We start from the raw sequence: 26,048 nt of genomic DNA on the forward strand, positions 1-26,048 counted from the left end.
AGAGATTGTTACGGCTGAGGTCAGAGAGGTCTTTTCCTGCTTTCTCCTCCAAGGTTTTGATGGTTTCCTGTCTCACATTCAGGTCCTTTATCCATTTTGAGTTTATTTTTGTGAATGGTGTGAGAAAGTGGTCTAGTTTCAACCTTCTGAATGTTGCTGTCCAGTTCTCCCAGCACCATTTGTTAAAGAGACTGTCTTTTTTCCATTGGATGTTCTTTCCTGCTTTGTCAAAGATGAGTGGCCATACGTTTGTGGGTCTAGTTCTGGGGTTTCTATTCTATTCCATTGGTCTATGTGTCTGTTTTTGTGCCAATACCATGCTGTCTTGATGATGACAGCTTTGTAGTAGAGGCTAAAGTCTGGGATTGTGATGCCTCCTGCTTTGGTCTTCTTCTTCAAAATTACTTTGGCTATTCGGGGCCTTTTGTGGTTCCATATGAATTTTAGGATTGCTTGTTCTAGTTTCGAGAAGAATGCTGGTGCAATTTTGATTGGGATTGCATTGAATGTGTAGATAGCTTTGGGTAGTATTGACATTTTGACAATATTTATTCTTCGAATCCATGAGCACGGAATGTCTTTCCATTTCTTTATATCTTCTTCAATTACCTTCATAAGCTTTCTATAGTTTTCAGCATACAGATCTTTTACATGTTTGGTTAGGTTTATTCCTAGGTATTTTATGATTCTTGGTGTCATTGTGAATGGGATCAGCTTTTTATTTGTCCTTCTGTTGCTTCATTATTAGTGTATAAGAATGCAACTGATTTCTGTACATTGATTTTGTATCCTGCAACTTTGCTGAATTCATGTATCAGTTCTAGCAGACTTTTGGTGGAGTGTATCGGATTTTCCATGTATAATATCATGTCATCTGCAAAAAGCGAAAGCTTGACTTTATCTTTGCCAATTTTGATGCCTTTGATTTCCTTTTGTTGTCTGATTGCTGATGCTAGAACTTCCAACACTATGTTAAACAACAGCAGTCAGAGTGGACATCCCTGTCACGTTCCTGATCTCAGGGAAAAAGCTCTCAGTTTTTCCCCGTTGAGGATGATGTTAGCTGTGGGCTTTTCATAAATGGCTTTTATGATCTTTAAGTATGTTCCTTCTATCCTGACTTTCTCAAGGGTATTTATTAAGAAAGGGTGCTAGATTTTGTCAAAGGCCTTTTCTGCATCGATTGACAGGATCATATGGTTCTTCTCTTTTTATTTGTTAATGTGATGTATCACGTTGATTGATTTGCGAATGTTGAACCAGCCCTGCATCCCAGGAATGAATCCCACTTGATCATGGTGAATAATTCTTTTTATATGCCATTGAATTCGATTTGCTAGTATCTTATTGAGAATTTTTGCATCCATATTCATCAGGGATATTGGCCTGTAGTTCTCTTTTTACTGGGTCTCTGTCTGGTTTAGGAATCAAAGTAATACTGGCTTCATAGAATGAGTCTGGAAGTTTTCCTTCCCTTTCTATTTCTTGGAATAGCTTGAGAAGGATAGGTATTATCTCTGCTTTAAATGTCTGGTAGAACTCCCCTGGGAAGCCGTCTGGTCCTGGACTCTTATTTGTTGGGAGATTTGTGATAACCGATTCAATTTCTTCGCTGGTTATGGGTCTGTTCAAGCTTTCTATTTCCTCCTGATTGAGTTTTGGAAGAGTGTGGGTGTTTAGGAATTTGTCCATTTCTTCCAGGTTGTCCAATTTGTTGGCATATAATTTTTCATAGTATTCCCTGATAATTGTTTGTATCTCTGAGGGATTGGTTGTAATAATTCCATTTTCATTCATGATTTTATCTATTTGGGTCATCTCCCTTTTCTTTTTGAGAAGCCTGGCTAGAGGTTTGTCAATTTTGTTTATTTTTTCAAAAAACCAACTCTTGGTTTCATTGATCTGCTCTACAGTTTTTTTTAGATTCTATATTGTTTATTTCTGCTCTGATCTTTATGATTTCTCTTCTTCTGCTGGGTTTAGGCTGCATTTGCTGTTCTGCTTCTATTTCCTTTAGGTGTGCTGTTAGATTTTGTATTTGGGATTTTTCTTGTTTCTTGAGATAGGCCTGGATTGCAATGTATTTTCCTCTCAGGACTGCCTTCGCTGTGTCCCAAAGCATTTGGATTGTTGTATTTTCATTTTCGTTTGTTTCCATATATTTTTAAATTTCTTCTCTAATTGCCTGGTTGACCCACTCATTCGTTAGTAGGGTGTTCTTTAACCTCCATGCTTTTGGAGGTTTTCCAGACTTTTTCCTGTGGTTGATTTCAAGCTTCATAGCATTGTGGTCTGAAAGTATGCATGGTATAATTTCCATTCTTGTAAACTTATGAAGGGCTGTTTTGTGACCCAGTATATGATCTATCTTGGAGAAAGTTCCATGTGCACTCGAGAAGAAAGTATATTCTGTTGCTTTGGGATGCAGAGTTCTAAATATATCTGTCAAGTCCATCTGATCCAATGTATCATTCAGGGCCCTTGTTTCTTTATTGACCATGTGTCTAGATGATCTATCCATTTCTGTAAGTGGGGTGTTAAAGTCCCCTGCAATGACCACATTCTTATCAATAAGGTTGCTTCTGTTTATGAGTAATTGTTTTATATATTTGGGGGCTCCAGCATTCGGCACATAGACATTTATAATTGTTAGCTCTTCCTGATGGATAGACCCTGTAATTATTATATGATGCCCTTCTTCATGTCTTGTTACAGCCTTTAATTTAAAGTCTAGTTTGTCTGATATAAGTATGGCTACTCCAGCTTTCTTTTGGCTTCCAGTAGCATGATAGATAGTTCTCCATCCCCTCACTCTCAATCTAAAGGTGTCCTCAGATCTCAAATGAGTCTCTTGTAGACAGCAAGTAGATGGGTCTTGTTTTTTTTATCCATTCTGATACCCTATGTCTTTTGGTTGGCACATTTAATCCATTTACATTCAGTGTTATTATAGAAAGATACGGGCTTAGAGTCATTTTGATGTCTGTATGTTTTATGTTTGTAGTGATGTCTCTGGTACTTTGTCTCCCAGGGTCCCCCTTAGGATCTCTTGTAGGGCTGGTTTAGTGGTGACAAATTCCTTCAGTTTTTGTTTGTTTGGGAAGACCTTTATCTCTCCTTCTATTCTAAATGACAGACTTGCTGGATAAAGGATTCTCGGCTGCATATTTTTTCTCTTTAGCACACTGAAGATATCGTGCCAAGCCTTTCTGGCCTGCCATGTTTCAAAAGAGAGATCAGTCACGAGTCTTATAGGTCTCCCTTTATATGTGAGGGCACGTTTATCCCTTGCTGCTTTCAGAATTTTCTCTTTATGCTTGTATTTTGCCAGTTTCACTATGATATGTCATGCAGAAGATCGATTCAAGTTATGTCTGAAGGGAGTTCTCTGTGCCTCTTGGATTTCAATGCCTTTTTCCTTCCCCAGTTCAGGGAAGTTCTCAGCTATAATTTGTTCAAGTACCCCTTCAGCACCTTTCCCTCTCTCTTCCTCCTCTGGGATACCAATTATGCGTATATTATTTCTTTTTAGTGTATCACTTAGTTCTCTAATTTTCCCCTCATACTCTTGGATTTTTTTATCTCTCTTTGTCTCAGCTTCCTCTTTTTCCATAACTTTATCTTCTAGTTCACCTATTCTCTCCTCTGCCTCTTCACTCCGAGCCATCGTCGTTTCCATTTTGTTTTGCATTTCGTTTAAAGCGCTTTTCAGCTCCTCGTGACTGTTCCTTAGTCCCTTGATCTCTGTGGCAAGAGATTCTCTGCTGTCCTGTATACTGTTTTCAAGCCCAGCGATTAATTTTATGACTATTATTCTAAATTCACTTTCTGTTATATTTTTTAAATCCTTTTTGATCAGTTCATTAGCTGTTGTTATTTCCTGGAGATTCTTCTGAGGGGAATTCTTCCGTTTGGTCATTTTGGATAGTCCCTGGAGTGGTGAGGACCTGCAGGGCACTTCCCCTGTGCTGTGGTGTATAACTGGAGTTGGGGGGGGGTGCCACAGTCAGACCTGATTTCTGCCCCCAGCCCACTGCTGGGGCCACAGCCAGACTGGTGTGTGCCTTCTCTTCCCCTCTCCTAGGGGCGGGATTCACTGTGGGGTGGCGTGGCCCGTCTGGGCTACTTGCACACTGCCAGGCTTGTGGTGCTGGGGATCTGGTGTATTAGCTGGGGTGGGTAGGCAAGGTGCATGGGAGCAGGAGGGGCAGGCTTAGCTCGCTTCTCCTTAGGTGATCCACTTCAGGAGGGGCCCTGTGGCAGCGGGAGGGAGTCAGATCCACTGCCAGAAGTTTGGCTCCTCAGAAGCACAGAGTTGGGTGTTTGCACGGAGCGAGCAAGTTCCCTGCAGGAACTGGTTCTCTTTGGGATTTTGGCTGGGGGATGGGCGGGAGACTTGGCGCTGGCGAGCGCCTTTGTTCCCCACCAAACTGAGCTCTGTCCTCCGGGGGCTCAGCAGCTCTCCCTCCCTTTGTCCTCCAGCCTTCCCACTTTCTGAGCAGAGCTGTTAACTTATGACCTCCCAGACGCTAAGTCGCGCTTGCTGTTGGAACACAGTCCGTCAGGCCCCTCCGCTTTTGCCTGCCAGACTCGGGGGCTCTGCTTGGCCGGCGAGCGGCCCCTCCGCCCCCGGCTCCCTCCCGCCAGTCCGTGGAGCACGCACCGCCTCGCAGCCCTTCCTATGCTCTTCCGTGGGCCTCTCGTCTGGTGCTTGGCTCCGGAGACTCCGTTCTGCTAATCCTCTGACAGTTTTCTGGGTTATTTAGGCAGGTGTAGGTGGAATCTAAGTGATCAGCAGGACGCACGGTGAGCCCAGTGTCCTCCTACGCAGCCATCTTCCCTCCCTCCCTGTTTTCACCCACTGATTTTTAAAATTCCAAGATTTAACTCCCACTGATTGTAAGAACTCACTGAATTCAGTCCCTCTAGCTTTCAAAGAAAATATAATAGGGATTCATCCTCCCCTTTGTGGGCTTCCCAGTGTGAATGTCTGTTTTCCACCTTTCTTTGTACCACAAACTCCCTCCCCACTGTGAACAGCCACAGTCAATTTTCTTCCAAGAAGTCTCACCCTTCCCACCATCTTTGATTTTTTCTTCCCTACCTTTAGTTATGGAGTTTTTTCTGCCACTCTTCGGCAGATTCTGGGTGATTTATGCTACTGTGAGTGTCAGCTAGTTGTATCTGTGGTACAAACCAACTTTAGGGTCCTCCTACCCTGCCATCTTTCCAGTGAAGCCAAAATTTTGAAATACTTTACTCTAAAATCAAGAACAGAACAAATTAGGGATGCACTTACTATTGTCACTTTTACTCCACATAGTATTGGAAATACTATTCAGAGAATTTAAACAAATAACAGGTATCCAAAGTGGAGAGAAAGATCTATACTCACAGTTAATACAATATTATATATAGAAAACCCCAAATAATATATTAAATAACTACTTGACCTAATCGATTCATACTGTGTATGGTACAGAATGAACACCTAAAAAACAATGAGCTACTATATACAAGAAATGAACAAACTAAATAAAGAATTGTATGGTTAATTTTATATGTCAACTTGGCTGGGCCATGGTTGCCCAGATATATGATATATGGTCAAATATTATTCTAGATGTTTTTGTAAGAGTGTTTTGGATGAGATTAACATTTAAATCAGTGGATTTTGAAAAGAGCAGATTTTCCTTCCATGATGTGGGTGGGCTTTATTCAATCATTTGAAGGCCTAAATAGAGCAAAATATTAAAGTCTCCTGACCAGGAGGGTATTCAGCAGGTAGAAGACCTTTAGATATCAACTATAGCATTAGCTCTTTCTGAGTTTCCAGCATGTTGGCCCATCTGCATGTTTTGGGTTGAACTTTGACTTTCAAGCCTCCATAATCACTTGAGATAATTCCTTAAAATAAGTTATAGATATAGATATAGATATAGATATAGATAAATATATATATACACACATATATAGTTATATATAATATATAATATAATTATAATATAATTATATATAAATTATATATTATATATATAAATAAAATATAGTAATTATACTATAGTATATAAATATATGTGTATATATATGTATGTATATATATGTGTGTATATATATATATACATATATAATTCTTTTTACTATACATATATGTTGTATAGATAATATATACATATATAATACAGACAGTATTAGGACCCTTATTTTCCTCTGAAGTGGTATATTCTTGTTAATTAATATATCGAAATTTCCCCAGATAAGAAGTGACACACTAAGAACATAAAAATGATTTATCACTGTGGAAAATTGTTAAGAAACAGTTTGGCACATGTCATATCCATCCTCAGTAGAGATACCTAAAATGTGCTGCCAATTGGGTGCATATACCTTTTAGAGGGATCACAAGTTAAGTGGATATTGAGGTTTTTTGTTAGATTTTATTTATACTCTGTAACATTTGATAAGAGAAACAACTTCAGCAAGGGGAATATTATTTAAGAGGTTGGATGTCCCAGTATAGGTTGAGTAACAGAGTGCTAGCAATGTCATTTTTTTTGAGAGAGAGGAAAGAAAGAAAGAAAGAAAGAAAGAAAGAAAGAAAGAAAGAAAGTGCAAGCATGCACAAGTGGGAGGCACAGAGGGAGAAGGTGGGAGAGAACATCAAGCAGGCTCCATGCTCAGCAAGGAGCCACACACCAGGCTTGATCTCACAACCATGAGATGACCTGAGCCAAGATCAAGAGTCAGACGCTTAAGTGAGCCACCCAGGTGCCCCAAGCAATGTCATTTTCAAATGAAATGGAAAGAAATTTAGAATGGAATAAGACAAAAAGAGAGGGATATCTTGGTGACTCGGTTAAGCATCTGACTTCGGCTCAGGTCATGATCTCACAGCTAGTGAGTTCAAGCCCCGTGTAGGGCTCTGTGCTGCTCTTTCTCCCTCTCTCTCTGCCCCTCCCCTGCTCACATTCTGTCTCTCTCTGTCTCTCAAAAATAAATAAACATTAAAAAATTTTAAAACAAAGAAAAAAGAGAAAATAAATATAATAAATATATTTTCTGAGTAAACATCATTAATTCCTGATACTGAGAACATTACTTTAAAGACACTAAAATTTGGGGCGCCTGGGTGGCTCAGTCGGTTGAGCGTACGACTTTGGCTCAGGTCACGATCTCACGGTTCGTGAGTTCGAGCCCCGCGTCGGGCTCTGGGCTGATGGCTCAGAGCCTGGAGCCTGCTTCCGATTCTGTGTCTCCCTCTCTCTCTGCCCCTCCCCCGTTCATGCTCTGTCTCTCTCTGTCTCAAAAATAAATAAACATTAAAAAAAAATTTAAAAAAAAAAAAATAAAAAAAAAAAAAATAAATAAAGACACTAAAATTTATGTTGCCTTCAAGTATTCACAATGTATTAAAATTTTACTTGGTTAGATCCTACATCACAGTTAATTATCAAGTCCATATATTTTACGCACACACACACACACACACACACACACTCCTTGCAAGTCTGCCCTCTTTGTAAGCTAAAAAGAAAGAACTTAGTGGGCATATAATTTACTTACCTATGTAACTAGTCATTTCTTCTCAAATAATCAAAGTAATGTGTTTAAATTTCAAAAAAAGATGTCTTCATTGGTGTTTGAGATGGTGTGTTGAGGCAAAACGAAGAAATACCTTTCCCTACCATGATCTCATTAAGATGTGTGGAAAGCCTATGCTAGTTACTTGAGCAAGAAGTATCTCATAATTAATTCTTAGAGAAACTGATTTCCCTCCACATCGTTTTCCCATAATTGCTCTTTCTTGTCCATTTGTATTCTAGCTTATGGTTTCCAGTAACAGACCCATTGTTTGCAAAATTGATTAAATTACCTATGTCAACATATTGTCAAAATTAATCATGTCAAAAGCGAGTTCAAAATTAATTTTTGCTGTGGGAGCAAAATTTGGTTTAACCAAAGATAAGAGTGAGTTAATCAAATATTTACTGGATTAACAGTGATAATAATTTAATAAACTAAATTGATATATTTTGTGTTTTTTATATAATCCACGAGGTGAACAACAGAAATCTCTAGAAAGCAGACAAAATTTATATTCTCAGGAAATTTTCATTGAGAGATAGCTAAATATTCAACATGAAATTCAAACACAGGGGTTTGGGGAGGCTATAAACTTTCCCTGAAAAATACTTTTAATCAAAGTCTTGATCTATGATTATTATTTCACACTTAATTTATATTTTGTTATTTAAAAGTCATTTTACTAACTATGTTGTTAATTTTAAGCAATAACAGAAAAATAACTGGTCTTACTCTATATATGTTGGTTCTAGAGTCACTTGATTACTACCACAGTCTCACATAATATTCTTGCATTGCTGACAGTGAGTCATGAAAGATTCATTGGAACTACTTTTTAGTTAATTTTTTTTAATGTTTATTTACTTTTGAGAGAGACAGAGACAGAATGTGAGTGGGTTAGGGGCAGAGAGAGAGAGGGAGACACAGGATCCAAAGCAGGCTCCAGGCTCTGGGCTGTGAGCACAGAGCCCAAAGCAGGGCTCAAACTCACGAGAGCTGTGAGATCATGACCTGAACCGAAGTCAGTGGCTCGGTAGGTTGGGCGACAGTTCTGGTACCCCAGAACTATTTTCTAGTTAAAAGGAAGGATCATTTTTCAGTGAACTAAGGATAGTTTTGTCATTGATTTCAAGGTATATATTGAGTTAAATTCAGTTTTTATTCAGGTCTTCTCACTCCTTCCCTTTCAAACGATTTCCCCAGTATGTTCTGCTTGCTGGATAAATGGTTATAAGAGCAAGATACAATGTTACTATGTTTTGGTTTTGACGACAACATTTGGGATCACTACAAATATTGTATTATTTTCAAGAAAATTCACTAATATAGAGCCACTGTTAAATGAACTTGGAATAAAGAAAACCATCCACATGCGTAGTTTGTACAATGTTGCCATGGAATCCTAAGTATTGCAAAAAAATATTACAAATCAGACACCTATTGCTTCATTCCACATTAAGATTTGTTTCCTTTTTTTTCCTTATGAATTATACATCGGGATTTAATAAAATTTGATGACAGAGGAACAAATCCTGGTTCTTCCATATATTAGAATTAAATTTCTTTGAAGAAGTCAGAAGGCTGCTACACAGGCATATGTTTTAGCCATCCCCTGGTACACAGGTATGAAATATGTTAATTGGAAACATTAAGTTCTTTGGGCCTCATACTTAGACACATGAATACATCCTCTAGATTATTCCAAGTGTACAAACCTAACCTTGAAAAGAGGAATTTCCACTTTCATGGGAACATCAATTTCCAACAGATATTAGAAAAGATAATCTGAAAAATTTTTTATTTAGTGTAATTACTGTACATTTATTTTCTTTCTAAAATATTGTAGAATCTAGCACAAAGTTTTTCTTTTTTTCAATAGCAGATGGAGAATGATCTTGTCTTGTGTGTTTTAAGCCTCTCCCATAGTTTAGTTGTATTATATGTGTTCATTTTTACACTCCTATACATTGCATTTCCTGATTTTTCAAGTGGGATATTAAAGCACAGGGAAGATTTTGATAAAGGACATGCACCAACTAAGTGATTGAACCTAGGATTAACTCTTAAGTTTGCCTCCAAATCTAGCAGTATTAAACTAATTAGCATATGGCTCCTCAAAATACTATAGTTGCAAATCTATTGTAGCCAATGTGTTTAAATAGCTAAAAAGTTAATAAATTAAATGACGGTTAGTATTTACTCCTGCAAGCTATTTTCCATATGGAGATAACTAAAGTTTAAGTAATTGAGAAGTTTTTTTCTCAGTTTTCAATTTCAAAAAATCATACCCTTTTCCTAAAATTAGAGACCAAAAAGTAAAAGTTTAGATAAATAAAAAGTAAAAGCAGTAAAATGGGGACAGAGTTTTATATTTCTTTAAAAAATTCTCATTAGTAATTTCAGATATATTTTCTTTTTGTAAGAGTTAATGACATGTATTTCAGAATTTAGCCTGCCTTTTTTACCCCTGTAAAGATCTGAGACTTGTATCTTCAGATTTATATCCCTCAAAGGATGGAGCATATGAGTAGAGTAGGATTGGTCACCTTGTCATAATTTTAAACTTTGCAAAATAAATGGAAAATAGAGAATAAAATACTGTAAATTGAGTGGCTACAGAGGATAAGAATGTGTTGACCTGGAATTCATCGTGCAGGTCACAAACTATTTGATTGAGTTGATATAACAATGTTCTAACACTTAAAGAACAACTATACATAAATATTAACTCATGGGAGAAATCTGAACTGGAAACACTTGAGGAGATTTGTAAAAATGTAATGACTACTTTCATCTGGAAGTCTGCCAAATCCAAATTACTTGGGGTGGAGCTTAGTCTCATAGTATTTGGATATGAACACAGGTTAAAAAAATAAGCATTGCCTTAAACGCTTATAAGAACACTTATAAGAATGCTTATAGATTCATAAAGATTCTAGTCTGTGATTTGTTGTTTTGTTTTAATTTTGTATTTGCCCATAACTTTTTTCATACCCTCCTTCATTTCCTTGTTCCTTAGGCTGTAAATGAAAGGATTCAGCATAGGGTTGATGACTGCGTAGAACACAGAAATGAGTTTGTCTCCCTCTGCTGAATAGAGGGACTTGGGTCTTAAGTACCGGATCATTCCTGTTCCATAATACATGATCACAGCAATCAGGTGGGAAGTACATGTGGAAAAGGCTTTTTTTCTGCCCTTAATAGAGTCTATTGTCATCACAGCCACCAGGATGCGAAGGTAAGAGAGTATAATGAAGAGGAAGGGGAATAACACTGTTCCAGCCCCTCCTGTGGCCATTATGGTCTCCAGCAGGGATGTATCAGCACAGAACATATGAAGAAGAATGGGCAATTCACAGAAAATATAGTCAACAACATATGGACCACAGAGTGGAAGAATTGTGAGGTAGAGAGGCACCACTGAGGCAAAAAAGCCAACGGTCCAGGCCCCCAGAGCTAATGCCGCACACACAGACCAGTTCATGATGAGCAGATATCTCAGTGGGTAACAAATGGCCACATAGCGATCCAAAGCCATTACTGCAAGAAGAAAGCACTCAGTTGACTCCAGGAATAAGGTGATGTAGGTCTGAGCAATACAGAAGTTGTAAGATATAACTTTCTTGCTTGCGAGAAAATTAAAAAGCATCTTGGGGACCACAAATGTGCTAAAAAATATGTTGAGAAAGGCCAGATGACAGAGGAAGATGTACATGGGTGTCTGGAGAGAGAAATCTAGAATGACTAAAGTGATGACAGTTGTGTTTCCAAAGAGACTTGCCAAGTAGACCAGAGAGAATAGAAAAAAGAGTGGAATTTCAGTCTGGGGGTAATTGGAAAATCCTACAAGGATCAGCTCACTGATGACACTGAAATTCCCATGACCCATTTTGACTATTGAAAGTTTCCTGCTGAAATGAAAGGAAGGTAAAAACCAAAAATGGTCTTATTTTAAAATTGCGACATTAAATCTATTCCCATATTACATCAACTACAATGCTAGAGATAAATGTATCTTAAGTTGGATAAACAATTATTTGTGAAATTTTGTTGGACAAATATTCTATTCAAAGGAATAATAACATTTCCAAATCACTGTCTGCATCATGCAACTGCTTGTTTTTGATGAATTACAGGGTTTTGGTTTCACACTGAGAATTTCTCCCACCTCTACTCATTGTATCATATGTACTACACAGCACACTTCTACATTTTACTAATCAAATATTAATATCCATTTTCTAAAAAGGAACTAGAGATTCTGCAAAATAAAATGATTTTTACCAAATTCCTAGTATAAAATATAATAGTTAAAAATAATTCCATTCTCTTTCTACTATAAGAAAAAAATCATCAATAATAATAAAGTTTACATTTAGCAAGACAAAGGATTGATTGTTTTGTTTTAATTCTTAGTTCTTACGGAACATAAATTCCAATGTCATAAAAGTACAATAATACACAAAATCTACTTATTTTAACTACTTTCATTACTTCAATATTAGAAGGAATAATATAATTAATCCTCTAAACAATTGAACTTCCAAATTTATAGTAATGACCTTAGAAAAGTAATTGTTTCAAAGCTAAGCTTTTTTTACCATTTTGAAGTCAGTGTGAAATTGCTTATGGGCCTATGTCTCCTTTGTGGATATATATTTTTAGTGATACACTTGTGTTCTTTATCAAAATCTTTGAATTAAATTTGCTAGCCTGTGCTTAAATGGAAGATATAGACTGGTTATATAATGTGTTGACTACCTTCCATACCACACACACACACACCAATGCTAGATGCTATTAACAAAGCACCACAACACTAACCAAATAAAAAGAAAGTAAAATGATTATGAGAATCTTTAATCTTATGAGAATATTTAAACACAAAGGAACATAAATGTAAAAGATATAGCCTGAAGTTTGCATAAAGTCCTTTAAACCCTCTGTACTCTAACACCTCTCTTTTCTCCACTAATTCATATTTCCAGTGTGTCTTTTTGTCCTGCCTTTATTTCTTCTTTTCTGTTATTTCCTTGTAGACTTTTATGTGAAAGACTTTCCTAGTCCTTTTTCTAATTCTCTATTGAATATTTTTTGCTGTTTGCACAACTTAAGTTACTAGGCGATCAGATCACAGGACTCACACAGCAACAAGACAGGGGGAGGGAAGGGTAGAGAGAGAGAAAGGAAAAGAGAGACAGAAACAGAAAGAGAGACAGAGAGAGGGAGAGAAAAACAAAGAGACAGAGAAAGAGAGTCCATAGGCAGAAACCAAGAGAGTGAAACACAGAGAAAAGGACAGAGAAACAAGAGACAGAGAGACAGGGAGAGGGAGAGAGATAGTGAAAGACAGAGACAGAGTGTCTACAGGCAGAATTTCAACTGCATACTTGTGGAAGAGAGTGCACCTAGGAGAAAAAAGCAGTTGACATACCTGCCCTATTTTTGTTGTTGTTGTTGTTGTTATGAAAGCTTTTCTTCTATAGTCTCCTCCGTACTGGAAACTGATAAATGAAGAGAGGGTCTTGGACAGGGTCCAACTATCAAATCTCCACCTGTAAAGGAGACAGCATGAAAACTATAGCCACTTGTCAACCACTAGAATTCATCATATTTAACCCTACCCAGAAATTGTCTTTTGAAAACATGCTCTTCAGTTATGTTGAATAGAAAGAGGCAGCTATGGCTGGTGATATGCAAAAACTGTTCCCCTGATTTTATATTATTAATTTTAGCACACAAATTATTCATATTTCATTCGTTTTCTTAATTATCCCAAATTTATACGAAATATAGTGGAAGAAGAGGGTAGGGTAAATAAAGATTATTTGCCAGGAATTATAAATCCAGAATATATGCTTGAGTGAGTAAGTGAAGTCTATTTATTAACAGAGGAAAAGTTTTAAGTTGGACCCCAAGGGGAGCTAGTTAACTTCATGTAAGAAAGAAAAACAAAATAATTTATACTCCTTTTACTGCTAATGACAGCCAGCTCATTAAATGTAATCCTTAGCTTTCTATTTATAGTGACACCTGTAAATTCCATTATTTCTCCAAGAGAAACATCTCAATTTATCAGGTCTAAAAGTTAATGTTAATGGTGTATTTTTTAAGTAAACATGAATTTTTCTGGGTACCTGGTGACTCAGTGGGTTTAGTGTCTGATTTGATTTCAACTCAGGTTATGACTTCATGGTCATGAGATCGAGCCCTGCATTGGGCTCTGCACTGAGCATGGAGCCTGCCTTGGGTTCTCTCTCCCTCTCTTTTTGCCCCTCCCTAAGTGCATTCATGTTCTCTCTCTCCCCCCAAAATAAATAAACATTAAAAAATAAAATAAACATGAATTTTCTTAAATGAAATTTTGTAAAAACTCTAGAGAATTCAACTTTGTCAAAGTTGTCTGCTTACACTTTACCCATTGGAAAATATCATTTTCATTTTGTTAACATAAAAGCAAGTTATAGCAACATGTCTATGTGTGAATAACATATGAGTAATTTACAAAGAAAATTCAAACTGCTTAAACAAATTTCAGTATATATTTTTTTCATAATTATCATTGTGGGAAGAGTTATAGTGTAATAGAGCATAATAGGTCTACACATCAAGGGTTCAAGGGGTGATGTCCATGAATGTGTGAATCAAATCACAGAGCAGATTCTTGCTTGACTTGGAATTGTTGTGTTTTGTTTTCAAGTTTATATTTCAATTCCAGTTAGTTAACATAGAGTGTAATACTAGTTACAGGTGTAGAATTATGATTCATCACTTACATACAACACCCAGTGTTTATAACAGCAAGTGCCCTCCTTAATCCCCATTACCCATTTTACCCATCTCCCTGCCCACTTCCTCTCCAGTAACCCTCATGTTTTTCTCTACAGTTAAGAGTCTGATTCCTGGTTTGCATCTCTTTTTTCCACTATTTTCATCTGTTTTGTTTCTTAAATTCCAGATATGAGTGACATCATATGGTATTTGTCTTTCTCTGACTAATTTCGCTTAGGATAATATGTTCTACCACCAACCATATCCCACATTTCTTTATCCATTCATTAATCACTTGCCATTTGGTCACCAGTTCTCTCCTGTGTTGTTAAATTTAGACATTCTGACTGTTGTGAGGAGATATCTCATTACAGTTTTGATTTGTATTTACTGGATGATGACCGACGTTGAGCATCTTTTAATGTGTTTATTAGCCATCTGTATGTCTACTTTGGGAAAATGCCTATTAATGTCTTCCTCACATTTTTTTATTAACTTGTTTTATTTTTTATTTTTTTAAAATTTACATACAAATTAGTTACCATATAGTGCAACAATGATTTCAGGAATAGATTCCTTAGTGCCCCTTACCCATTTAGCCCATCCCCTCTTCCACAACCCCTCCAGTAACCCTCAGTTTGTTCTGCATATTTATGAGACTCTTCTGTTTTGTCCCCCTCACTTCTTTTATATTATTTTCATTTCCCTTCCCTTATGTTCATATGCTTTGTCTCTTAAAGTCCTCATATTAGTGAAGTCATATGATTTTTGTCTTTGACTGACTAATTCCACTTATGATGTACAATCTAGTTCTATCCACATTGCTACAAATGACAAGATTTCATTATTTTTTATTACTGAGTAATATTCCATTGTTTATATGTATACCACATCTGCTTTATCCATTTATCAGTCAATGGACATTGGACTGTTTCCATACTTTGGATATTGTTGATAGTGCTGCTATAAACATGGGGGTGCATGTATCCCTTCAAAAGAGCACACCTGTATCCCATGCATAAATGCCCAGTAGTGCAATTGCTGGGTCGTAGGGTAGTTCTATTTTTAGTTTTTTGAGGAACCTCCATACTGTTTCCAGAGTGGCTGCACCAGCTTGCATTGCCACCAACAATGCAAAAGAGATCCTCTTTCTCTTCATCCTCACCAACATCTGTTGTGGACTGAGTTATTAATGTTAGTCATTCTGGCAGGTGTCAGGTGGTATCTCATTGTGGTTTTGATTTGTATTTCCCTGATGATGAGTGATGTTGAGCATTTTTTCATGTGTTGGTTGGCCATCTGGATGTCTTCTTTGGAGAAGTGTCTCTTCATGTCTTTTGCTTATTTCTTCACTGGATTATTTGTTTTTTGGGTGTTGAGTTCGATAAGTTCTTTATAGATTTTGGATACTAACCCTTTATTTGGTATGTCGTTTGCAAATATCTTCTCCCATTCTGTTGGTTGCCTTTTAGTTTTGCTGATTGTTTCCTTCGCTGTGCAGAAGCTTTTTATTTTGATGAGGTCGTGCACCTGTCCTCTGTCTTCAGCTTTCATCCACTTTCCGCTTCCTCACTGTCTGTTACCAAGACCCAGGGAGCACCTCTCTCCCGAGTTTTGTCTCAGATGCGGCAGTTTTCCCCAGCCCCTTACTTCAGAAGGACTGTGGCTTTGACCCATTCCTCCCCTCCGCCGGAGGGTCTCACTGAGCAATGCCAAAATGCTGGCTGCACCCAGGAACGCTTGCTGGACCCTGCTGCTGCCGGTGCCTGAGACTGCAGCCAGGTGCCAGCCTGCCCCAGAAAAAGTTCGTGAGATAGTGTAGCAACAGTGTTTCAGGGATTGTGGAAAATCACAACACACATCTGGCACACACAAGCCTTCACCCTTAAGGACCTTGTTCCAGCACCAGCGAATGTGGCAGTCTTCTGGGACCAGGTGGCTTCAACATTTTCTACCAAATATCCTTCTAGCAGTGAAACCGCTTTTCCCTGTGTGGCCCAAGAACCTCCCAGACCCCACTCTGTTCCTGGGGATTCGCTGTTCCTACCAGAGCACCGCCAGGTATGGAGCTGCAGAGTTGCAGACTTTGTGCTCCCCTTGTTTACAGTCTTAATGGAATTTAAACCGTCTCCTTTCTCCTTTCTCCCTTTTTAGTTTAGTCCCTGTGGCTGTTTCCAATTTTCCACTTTCTCTCCAGCTGCTTTTGGGGAGGGGTGCTTTTCTGTATTCTCTCCCCTCACCCCAGTCTCTGCCCTCTCCCCGCCTGCAAAACTGGCTCCCTCCCTGCTGCCAGCTTCTTTCTCCCCAAGTTCACCTCTCCACACCACTCACCTGCTGAATTCTTTGGTTCATGTTGTGCAGATTGTTGTGTTAATCCTCCAATCAGTTTTGTAGGTGTGTAGGATGGTTTAATGTTGGTCTGGCTGTATTTCAAGGACGTGAGACACACAAAAACTTCCATACTTTTCCCCCATCTTGGCTCCTCTCCTCTTCTTCTCATTTTTAACTAGGTTATTTGTTTCTGTTTGTTTGTTTGTTTGTTTTGAGTGTTTAGTTTTATAAGATTTTTGGTATGTTTCGTATACTATCCCTTTATCAGATATGTCATTTATGAATATCTTCTCCCTTTCTGAATTTTGACTTTTACTTTTTTTGATTGTTTACTTCTCTGTGCAGAAGCTTTTTATATTGATGAGGTCCCAATAGTTTATTTTTGCCTTTACTTCCCTTGTCTCAGGAGGCATATTTAGTAAGAAGTAGCTAAGGTCTATGTCAAAGAAGTTACAGCCTGTGCTCTCTTCTAGGACTTTTATGGTTTCCTGTCTGACCTTTAGGTCTTTCATTCATTTTGAATTTACATTTGTGTATGGTGTAAGAAGGTGGTCCAGTTTCTTTCTTTTTCATGTTGCTGTACAGTTTCCCCAGCACCATTTATTAAAGAGACCATTTTTTTAGTTGTTTCTTTTGTTTTGTTTTTACATTGGATATTCTTTCCTGTTTTGTCAAAGATTAATTGACCATGTAAATGTTGGTTCATTTTGCATTTTTTTATTCTGTTCCATTTTTCTATGTGTCTGTTTCTGTGACTGTACCATACTATCTTGAAGATTATAGCTTTATAATATAAGTTGAAGTCTGAAATAGTGATGCCTTCTTTTCTTTTTCAGGATTGCTTTGGCTATTTGGGGTCTTTTGTTGTTCCATACAAATTTAATGCTTGTTCTAGCTCTGTGAAAAAATGCTGTTGGCATTTTGATAGGGATTGCGCTAACTGTATTGATTGCTTTCAGTAGTATGACATTTTAATAATATTTGTTCTGATCCATGAGCATGGAATGTTTTACCGTTTCTTTGTGTCATCTTCAATTTCTTTTATCAGTATTTTATAGTTTTCAGAATACAGATGTTTCCCTCTTTGGTTAGGTTTATTCCTAGGTATCTCATTGGTTTTGGTGCAGTTGTAAATGACCTTGATTCCTTGATTTATTATTCTTGTTGCTTCATTGTTGGTGTATAGAAATGCAATAAATTTCTACAAATCTGTTCCATAGGTCTAAAAATGGAACATTTTTTTATCCTATGACCTTACTGAATTCACATATCAGTTCTAGCAATTTATGTGTGCATAGTATTTTGGGTTATTTATTTATTTATTTATTTATTTTTAGTTTTGTGTAAGATATAGAGAAACAGAGCGTGACTGGGGGAGGGGCAGAGAAAGAGGGAGACACAGAATCCAAAGCAGACTCCAGGCTCTGAGCTGTCAGCACAGAGCCTGACGTGGGGCTTGAACCCACAGGCTATGAGGTCATGACCTGGGCCAAAGTTGGATGCTTAAGCAAATGAGCCACGAGATGACCCAGGGTTTTCTATGTAGAATATTATGTCATCTGCCAATGACATAAAAACTAAAGAAACAGTAAAATAGATCAATGAAGTGGCATCTGGATGGCTCAGTTGTTTGAGCATCTGACTCTTGATTTCAGCTCAGGTCATGATCTCGCAGTTTTGTGGGTTTTAGCCCCTTATCAGAGCCCCATATTGGGCTCTGTACTCGCAGCGTGGAGCATGCTTGAGATTCTCCCTCTCTCTCTACCCCTCCTCTGTCTCTCAAAACAAACAAATAAACTTAAAAAAAATTAAAGAACAGATTGATGAAGCAGGATCTGGTCCTTTGGAAAGGTCAATAAGATCAATAAACCTCTAGCCAATATTATTAAGAAAAAAAAGAGAGAGAAGATTCAAGTGAATAAAATCATAAATGAAAGAAGAGAAAAACCAACACCACAGGAATTCAAACAATTTTAAGTGAATATTATCAAAAATCATATGCCAAACAAATTGGACAACCTAAAAGAAAGGGATAAATTCCTAGAAGCATATGAACTACCACAACTGAAAGTGGAAGAAATAGAAAATTTGAACAGATTAATAACCAGCAAATAATTTAAAATGATATGAAAAAAAATCCCAACAACAAAATTTAAGGAATTGATTGTTTCACAGGTGAATTCTACCAACCACTTAAAGAAGAGTAAATACCTATTTTTTCTCAGACCAGTCCAAAAAATATAAAAGGAAACAAATATTCCAAATTTATTCTATGAAGCCAATATTGCATTGATGCCAAAACAAGATAAGACACCCCTAAAAAGTAGAACTACACAGACCAATACCCTGACAAACACAGATGCAAAAGTCCTCAAGAAAATACTATCAAACCATCTTCAAAAATGCATTGAGGGGCACCTGGGTGGCTCAGTCAGTTAAGCGCCCAACTTTAGCTCAGGTCATGATCTTTCAGTTCACGAGTTTGAGGCCCACATCAGGCTCTGTGCTGACAGCTCAGAGCCTGAAGCTGCTTTGGATTCTGTGTCCCACCCCCCACCCCGCCTCTCTCTCTCTCTCTCTCTCTCTCTCTCTCTCTCAGAAATAAATATTTAAAAAAAAATAAGTGCATTGAAAAGTCATTACTACAATAAAATTGGATTTATTATGGAGATCCAGACACGTCAATATTCACAAATAAATCATTGTGATACATCCCATGTACAAGAGAATAATAAAAACCATAGGATCATTTCAATAGATGCAGAAAGGCATATGATAAAGTACAACATCCATTTGTGATAAAAAGCCATCAACAAAGGAGGTTTAGAGGGAACATACCTAAACATATTAATGCCATCTATGAAAAACTCTCAGCTAACATTATCCAAAAAGGGGAATAAACATAGCTTTTCCCCTAACATCAGGAGCAAGATAAGGATGTCCACTCTTAACACTTTTATTAAACATAGTACTGGAAGTCCAAACCACAGCAATAAGACAACAAAAAGAAATAAAAGGCATCCAATTTGTAAACAGTAATAATTTCACTATTTGCAGATTACATGATATTATATATTGAAAACCTGAAAGACTCCACCAAAAAAATGTTAGAACTGATAACTGAGTTCAGTAAAGTTGCAGAATACAGAAAATGTACAAAAATCCGTTGTGTTTCTGTTACACCAACAATGAAGCAGCAGAAAGAGAGATTAAGAAAACAATCCATTTTACAATTACACCATAAACAAAATACCTCGGAATAAACCTAAGCAAAGAGGCAAACGATCTGTACTCTGTAAACTATAAAACACTGATTAAAGAACTGAAGAGGACACAAAGAAATGGAAAGACATTCCATGCTCATGGACTGGAAGAACAAATGTTAAATTTTCTCCACTACCTAAAGTAATCTACACATTTAATTCATTCCTTATCAAAATGTCACCAGAATTCTTCACAGAACTAGAACAAATGATTTTAAAATTTGTATGCATCCTCAAAGACCCTGAATAACCAAAGCAATCTTGACAAAGGAAAGCAGTGCTGGAAGCATCACAATTCTGGACTTCAAGTTACATTACAAAGTTGTAATAATCAAGACAGTATGGTACTGGCATAAAAATGAATACATACGTAGCTGTGCACTGAAGAAAAAGTTTTCAGACACTACTGTGGAAAACAGTATATAGGGTCCTCAAAAAGTTAAAAGATTAAATTACCTTATAATCCAGCAGTCATACTGATAGGTATTTACTTAAAGAATACAAAAACAGTAATCTAAGGGGATACATGAGCCATATGATTATTGCAGCATTATTTAAAATGCCCAAGATATTGAGGCAGGCCACATGTTCATTGGTTGATGAGTGGATAAAGAAGAGAGATATAACACACACACACACACACACACACACACACACACACACGCACACACACACACACACACGAGGTATGTATATGTATATATACATATATAATAGAATATTACTCATCCATAAAAAATAATTGAATCTTGCGATTTGCAATGACATGGATGGAGCTAGAGAGTATAATGCTAAGTGAAATAAGTCTGCCAAAGAGAAATACCCTATGATTTCATTCACGTGTGGAATTTAAGAAAGAATACAAATGAGCAAAGCAAAAAAAAAGTGAGAGACACAAATCATGAAACAGGTTCTTGGGGCACCTGCGTGGCTCAGGTGTTGAAGGATTTAACCCTTGATTTAGATTCAGGTCATGATCTCACAGTTAATGGGATTGAGCCCAATGCTGACAGTACAGAGCCTGCTTGGGATTTTTTTTCTCTCTCTCTGCCCTTCCTCTGCTTGCACTCTCTCTCTCTCTCTCTCCCAAAATCAATAAATAAACTTGAGTACAAAGAAACAGATTCTTAACTATAGAGAACAAACTGATGGCTACCAGGGGGGGAGATAGGTGGAAGGAGGGGTTAAATAGGTGATGGGGACAAAGGAGTACACTTGTGATGATACAGGGTGTTGTACATAAGTGTTGAATCACTAAATTGTACACCTAAACCTACGATAGCACTGTATGTTAACCAAAATAATAAAGCAAAGCAAAGAAGACACCTGTACTTCAAAGAAAATTTCTTCCAAAAGGAATACTTGGCACTTCTGTCTATAAGAGGAAATAATTAAAAGTTATGGGGAAAAATAATTATTTTGTGGGCTACCACATGATATACTTATGCACTTGGGAAGAATGTATATTTTGCCATTGCCTTTATACAGGGAAAACCTTTCACCAGCCTGGGTAGAGTTTCTGGGAACTTCTGAAAACTTTTCTGGACAAATCTCCTTTAGTCTTGTGCATGCAATTTCCCAATTAAAGATGTTTGCCAGTGTCTTTTTCAGAAAACATGCTCCCATTGATGTTTGCCCATGGTAATGCAAATTCCCTGGTAGTGTCACAGACCCCTCTCCTCTCTTTGTTTTCAGCAACCCCATGGTGTTCAATATTTGTCAGTTCCCATCATCACTCCACAAGTTTTGAAAGACAAAAACCAGTCCCTCAGGAAAGTCCCTGAAACACTGGAAGTCATTTCCACTCTTCTTCTCCCAAAGGAAAAATTTCAACTTGGATCTTTTGTCCAAATTGTGCCAATATTTGCTGGCTTGGGGAAGAGATTTTGTAGACTAAATACAGCAGCTCTTCTTACACATTTCATTGTGCTGTTCTTAACTTCGCCTTCTTTGGGATATTGCACCTTCTGAATTGATTTCTGGCATTTTCATAAAGATTTTTTTGGATTGTATAATGTTACGTTTGTGTCTCTGTGGGAGAACAAGGTATGATGGGGCTTCTTCTACCTTTTTGTCCCAATTTTGATATATTTTTTAAAATAACATTTTAATTTATTTTTGAGGGACAGAGAGAGACAGAGTGTGAGCAGGGGAGGGTCAGAGAGAGAGGGAGACACAGAATCCAAAGCAAGCTCTAGGCTCTGAGCTGTCAGCACAGAGCCCGAAGTGGGGCATGAACTCACAAATTGTGAGATCATGACCTGAGCCAGAGTTGGGTGCTCAACTGACTCAACCACCCAGGTGCCCCTTGATACTTTTGGTAAGATATTAGTGTTCTATTCTTCATTCCAATATTAATTATCATAGAATGTTTAAATTGCCCAATAGTAAACATTGCCTGCATTTCTGTCAGAAGTTTCTCTGTATTGTCCCAGTATCCTCAGTTCCATATCTCATGGGAAGCTTGCCAGTGTTGTAACAGTGCTCTGATTCCTCATTATAAAGTTCAAATACCTACCCTTTGCCTGCATTAATCATCAAAATTTTCTCAGTGTTCTACTGATCCGATCCTCAGGAGAATTTCTCCCATAATAAACCAGACCCTCATTCTTATTAGAAGTATGATGGTTAATTTCATGTGTCAACTTGATTGGGTAGGATGTACCCAAACATATGGACAAATATTTTTCTTAGTGTGCCTGTGAAGTTGCTTCTTAATGAGATTAATGTTTGAATTGGGAGACTGAATAAAACAAATCGCTCTCTCTTTTGTGAGTGGACCTCAATCAGTTGAATACCTGGATAGAACAAAAAAGTCTAAGAAGGAAACATCTCCTGCTTGAATGCTGAGCAGAAATATTAGTTTTCTCTTGCCCTTATACTGGAATAAGGCCTTTGGACTCAGACTGCAACTATGCCATCAATTCTCCTGATCTCCAGGTTGACAACAGCAGATTGGGGACTTCTCAGCCTACCTTATTGTATAAAAATATTCCTTATACTGCTTCTCTTTCTACCTCTGCCTCTCTGCTTCTATCACTGTGTTTTTGTGTCTGTGTCTGTCTCTGTCCATCTCTGTCTCTCTCTCTCCATCTTTCTCTATCTCTCTCTATATATAGATATGTCTGTCTATCTATCTATCTATCTAATCTGGGAAAATCTAGATTGTGTGTGTGTGTGTGTGTCTGTGTGTGTCTGTGTGTGTGTGTGTGTGTGTGTGTGTGTAGATAGATAGATCGATAGATAGAATCTCAGGAGAATACTGTCTAATTCAGGTCAGAATATAATGTTCTACACGTATATCCATGTAGTTCCTATTAGTGAATTTCATTCTTTTAGTTCTTCTATATTCTTGTTAATTTTCTGTCTAGTAATTCTACTAGTTGCTGAGAAGGAAGACTGAATTATCTAATTACAAGTGTGTATTTGTTTTTTGTTCTTTTAGCTCTACTTGTTTTTTCTTAATGCATTTTGAAACTCTATTGTTTGGTGTATATACATTTAAAATTCTTATATCTTCTTGGTGAATTGATATTTTTATTCATACACCATATCTCATTTTTTCTCTAATGATTTTATTTGTTTTATTTTATTCACTCCTCTTTTTTTTGCTAAAATTAATGTTTCCATGGCATATATTTTTTCATCATTTTAATTTTAATCTACCAATGTTTTTATATTTGAAGTGACTTTCATCTAGAAAATATATGACAGGATCCTTTTTTTAGGGTCTTTTTAAAAATGCATTCTGTTGATGTTCACCATTAAATTGACTTAGGAGGTCAATGAAATGCCTTCTGTGAGCACTATTAGATTATCAGCTGTGGGAATGAATTACTGTATGCTTAAAAGTCTCTTAACTGGGGGGAAATGCACCCTTACACTTCTAATATTGTGATCTTTCTCCTTCAGTAAGTTGCTATAACATTCAAAATAAAAATCTAAAAGCTGAATCACTATGTTGTACATCTGAAAGTAATGTGATGTTATGTGTCCACTATAAACAAATTTTTAAAAAACAAGCATCAACAAAAGCAAATGTAACTTGAATGAATGCAAAAATAATATGTGGAAATACAAATATCATTAATCTTCTTCCCGTAAAATGAAGAGAGTGAATGAAGGAAGGCAAGAAGTCTCAAATAAATGTATTAAAATGATTTATAAGTTATGGCTTTCCATGGAAGATATCATACTTTCATGAAGATCTATATTAACTGATGATGATTTAATAAATATAGAAACTAAGTTTGGACAACCAATATATTCAGAAGATGTAAAAACAACATGGAAAATCTTCCCTATTTGCCAGACTCTGACCAAGGCCAAAACATTGCCCAGGGACTGATTCTCGATCCAATGGGCCAGGACACTCCTTCCACTAGATCGTATTGGAACTCTCATCCCATCCCAAAAATCCCACTGGGTTCTGACCGCAATTGAAATTTCTTATTGGTTTGTCATAGACACTTCATGTGTTCCACTTCGGTCATGTTAGCCAAGCCCTACAAGAACACATTTATTTCTTGTTCGGATGTCCTGAGCACATTGCATATGACAACAGCCCAATATTTGAGGCTGAAACTACACATCAGTGGCCCCAATCAAGGGTATTCAATGAAATATTTATGTTCCATATTTCCACCAAGCCTCAGAGAAGATGAAATGTTAATAAAAATTGAAGGGCATGCTTAAGTGGTGGATTAGAAGAGAAGAGAAAATAGCCCCAGTCCAAACTACACATCTCAAGTGAGAAACCTGTCATCATAATACAGCATTTTTTGAAGGGGCATTTATTATTTGTGCTGTCTGTTTAATAAGGTTATCCACCTACTTCCTCCAATTCTTCTTTTATGGTTACTGATACATCAATTTCTGTGGTGGACACAAAAAGGGCCATATAAAAAATGTTTATTTATTTCTTTTGAGAGACAGGGAGAGAAAGAGAGAGGAGGAGAGAGTGAATGCACAGTGGGAGAGGGGCAGAGAGTGAGAAGGAGACAGAGAATCCCAAGCAGGCTCCAGGCTATCAGTAGAGTCCAATTCTGGACTGAAACCCATGAATTATAAGATCATGACCTGCGCTGAAATCAAGAGTCAATGCTTAACCAACTGAGCCACTCAGACACCCCAATAAAGAGACCTTTTGATAATGTGATTAATAATAAAAATTATATCTTTGGTCTTTGTCCCAATTTCTGGCACAGGGCTCCTAATACCCTTGTAATTTCTTAAGTGATAAGAGTGAAGGAATGTCTTGCTATTTATAACAAGTTCCTTTCAACCACACTTGAGTTTATATTTTGGAAAACAACTATGGATGGAACTTGTTGCCAGGGGAATGAATGATGTGATTACAGTATTGGAGCATTCATTTCCACCCCTGACCACTGGGAAGGGGAGAAAAGTAGGAGGTTGATTTAGTCATTAGTGGTCAATGATTGAATCAATCATGCCCACCTATGTATTAAAGTTTCTATAAAAAATCCCTAATGTATGGAGTTCAGAGAGCTTCTAGGAAAATTTGGAGGTGCTATGAGTGTAATGCTCTTGAAGAGGGCTTGGAAGCTCCATGTCCCTTTCTATATAACTTTCCCTATGCACCTCTTGCATCTTATTATTCCTGAGTTATGTCCTTTTATAATAAGCCAATGATCTAGAAGGTAAAATGATTTTCTGAGTTCTGTGAGCCACTGTAGCAAATTATCAAACTCAAGAAGAGAATCATGGGAATCTCTGTATAGAGACAGCATTCGGAAGTACAGATGACTATGGATCTGTAACTGAAGTGTTCATGTGTGAGAGGTGGAGTAGTCTTGAAGTATGGAGACTTTAATCTGTGGGATCTATCTTTAGGTAGTGTGAGAAAGAAATTGAATTCTAGGACACCCAATTGGTGTCCACAGAAATTTGGAGAATTGTTTGATGTGAGAAAGGCCCATACATTTTTTGGCCAAAAGTACTGAGAGTAGTAATAGTGTAAACTAAAACAAAGTTGTTTTTCCCTCTTATAATCTCCCATGTTCTTAGCCCACTTACTGAAAATTTAAATAGATAAGGAGACTAGAATCATTATGAAGTTTTGCCTACAAAGACTTT

The 26,048-nt window shown here is 37.2% G+C and overlaps 1 protein-coding gene across 1 annotated transcript; it reads right to left on the reverse strand.

The window, feature by feature from the left end:
• Positions 1-10,519: 10,519 nt before the first annotated feature.
• On the reverse strand, positions 10,520-11,473 carry LOC132680503 (olfactory receptor 2A12-like). Its single transcript, XM_060634180.3, has one exon. The coding sequence runs from the start codon at positions 11,471-11,473 to the stop codon at positions 10,520-10,522; it is 954 nt and encodes a 317-aa protein (XP_060490163.3).
• Between the last annotated feature and the right edge of the window lie 14,575 nt (positions 11,474-26,048).

The sequence above is a fragment of the Panthera onca genome, chromosome A1, assembly GCF_046562875.1.
Source record: "Panthera onca isolate mPanOnc1 chromosome A1, mPanOnc1 haplotype 2, whole genome shotgun sequence".
NCBI lineage: Eukaryota > Metazoa > Chordata > Mammalia > Carnivora > Felidae > Panthera > Panthera onca.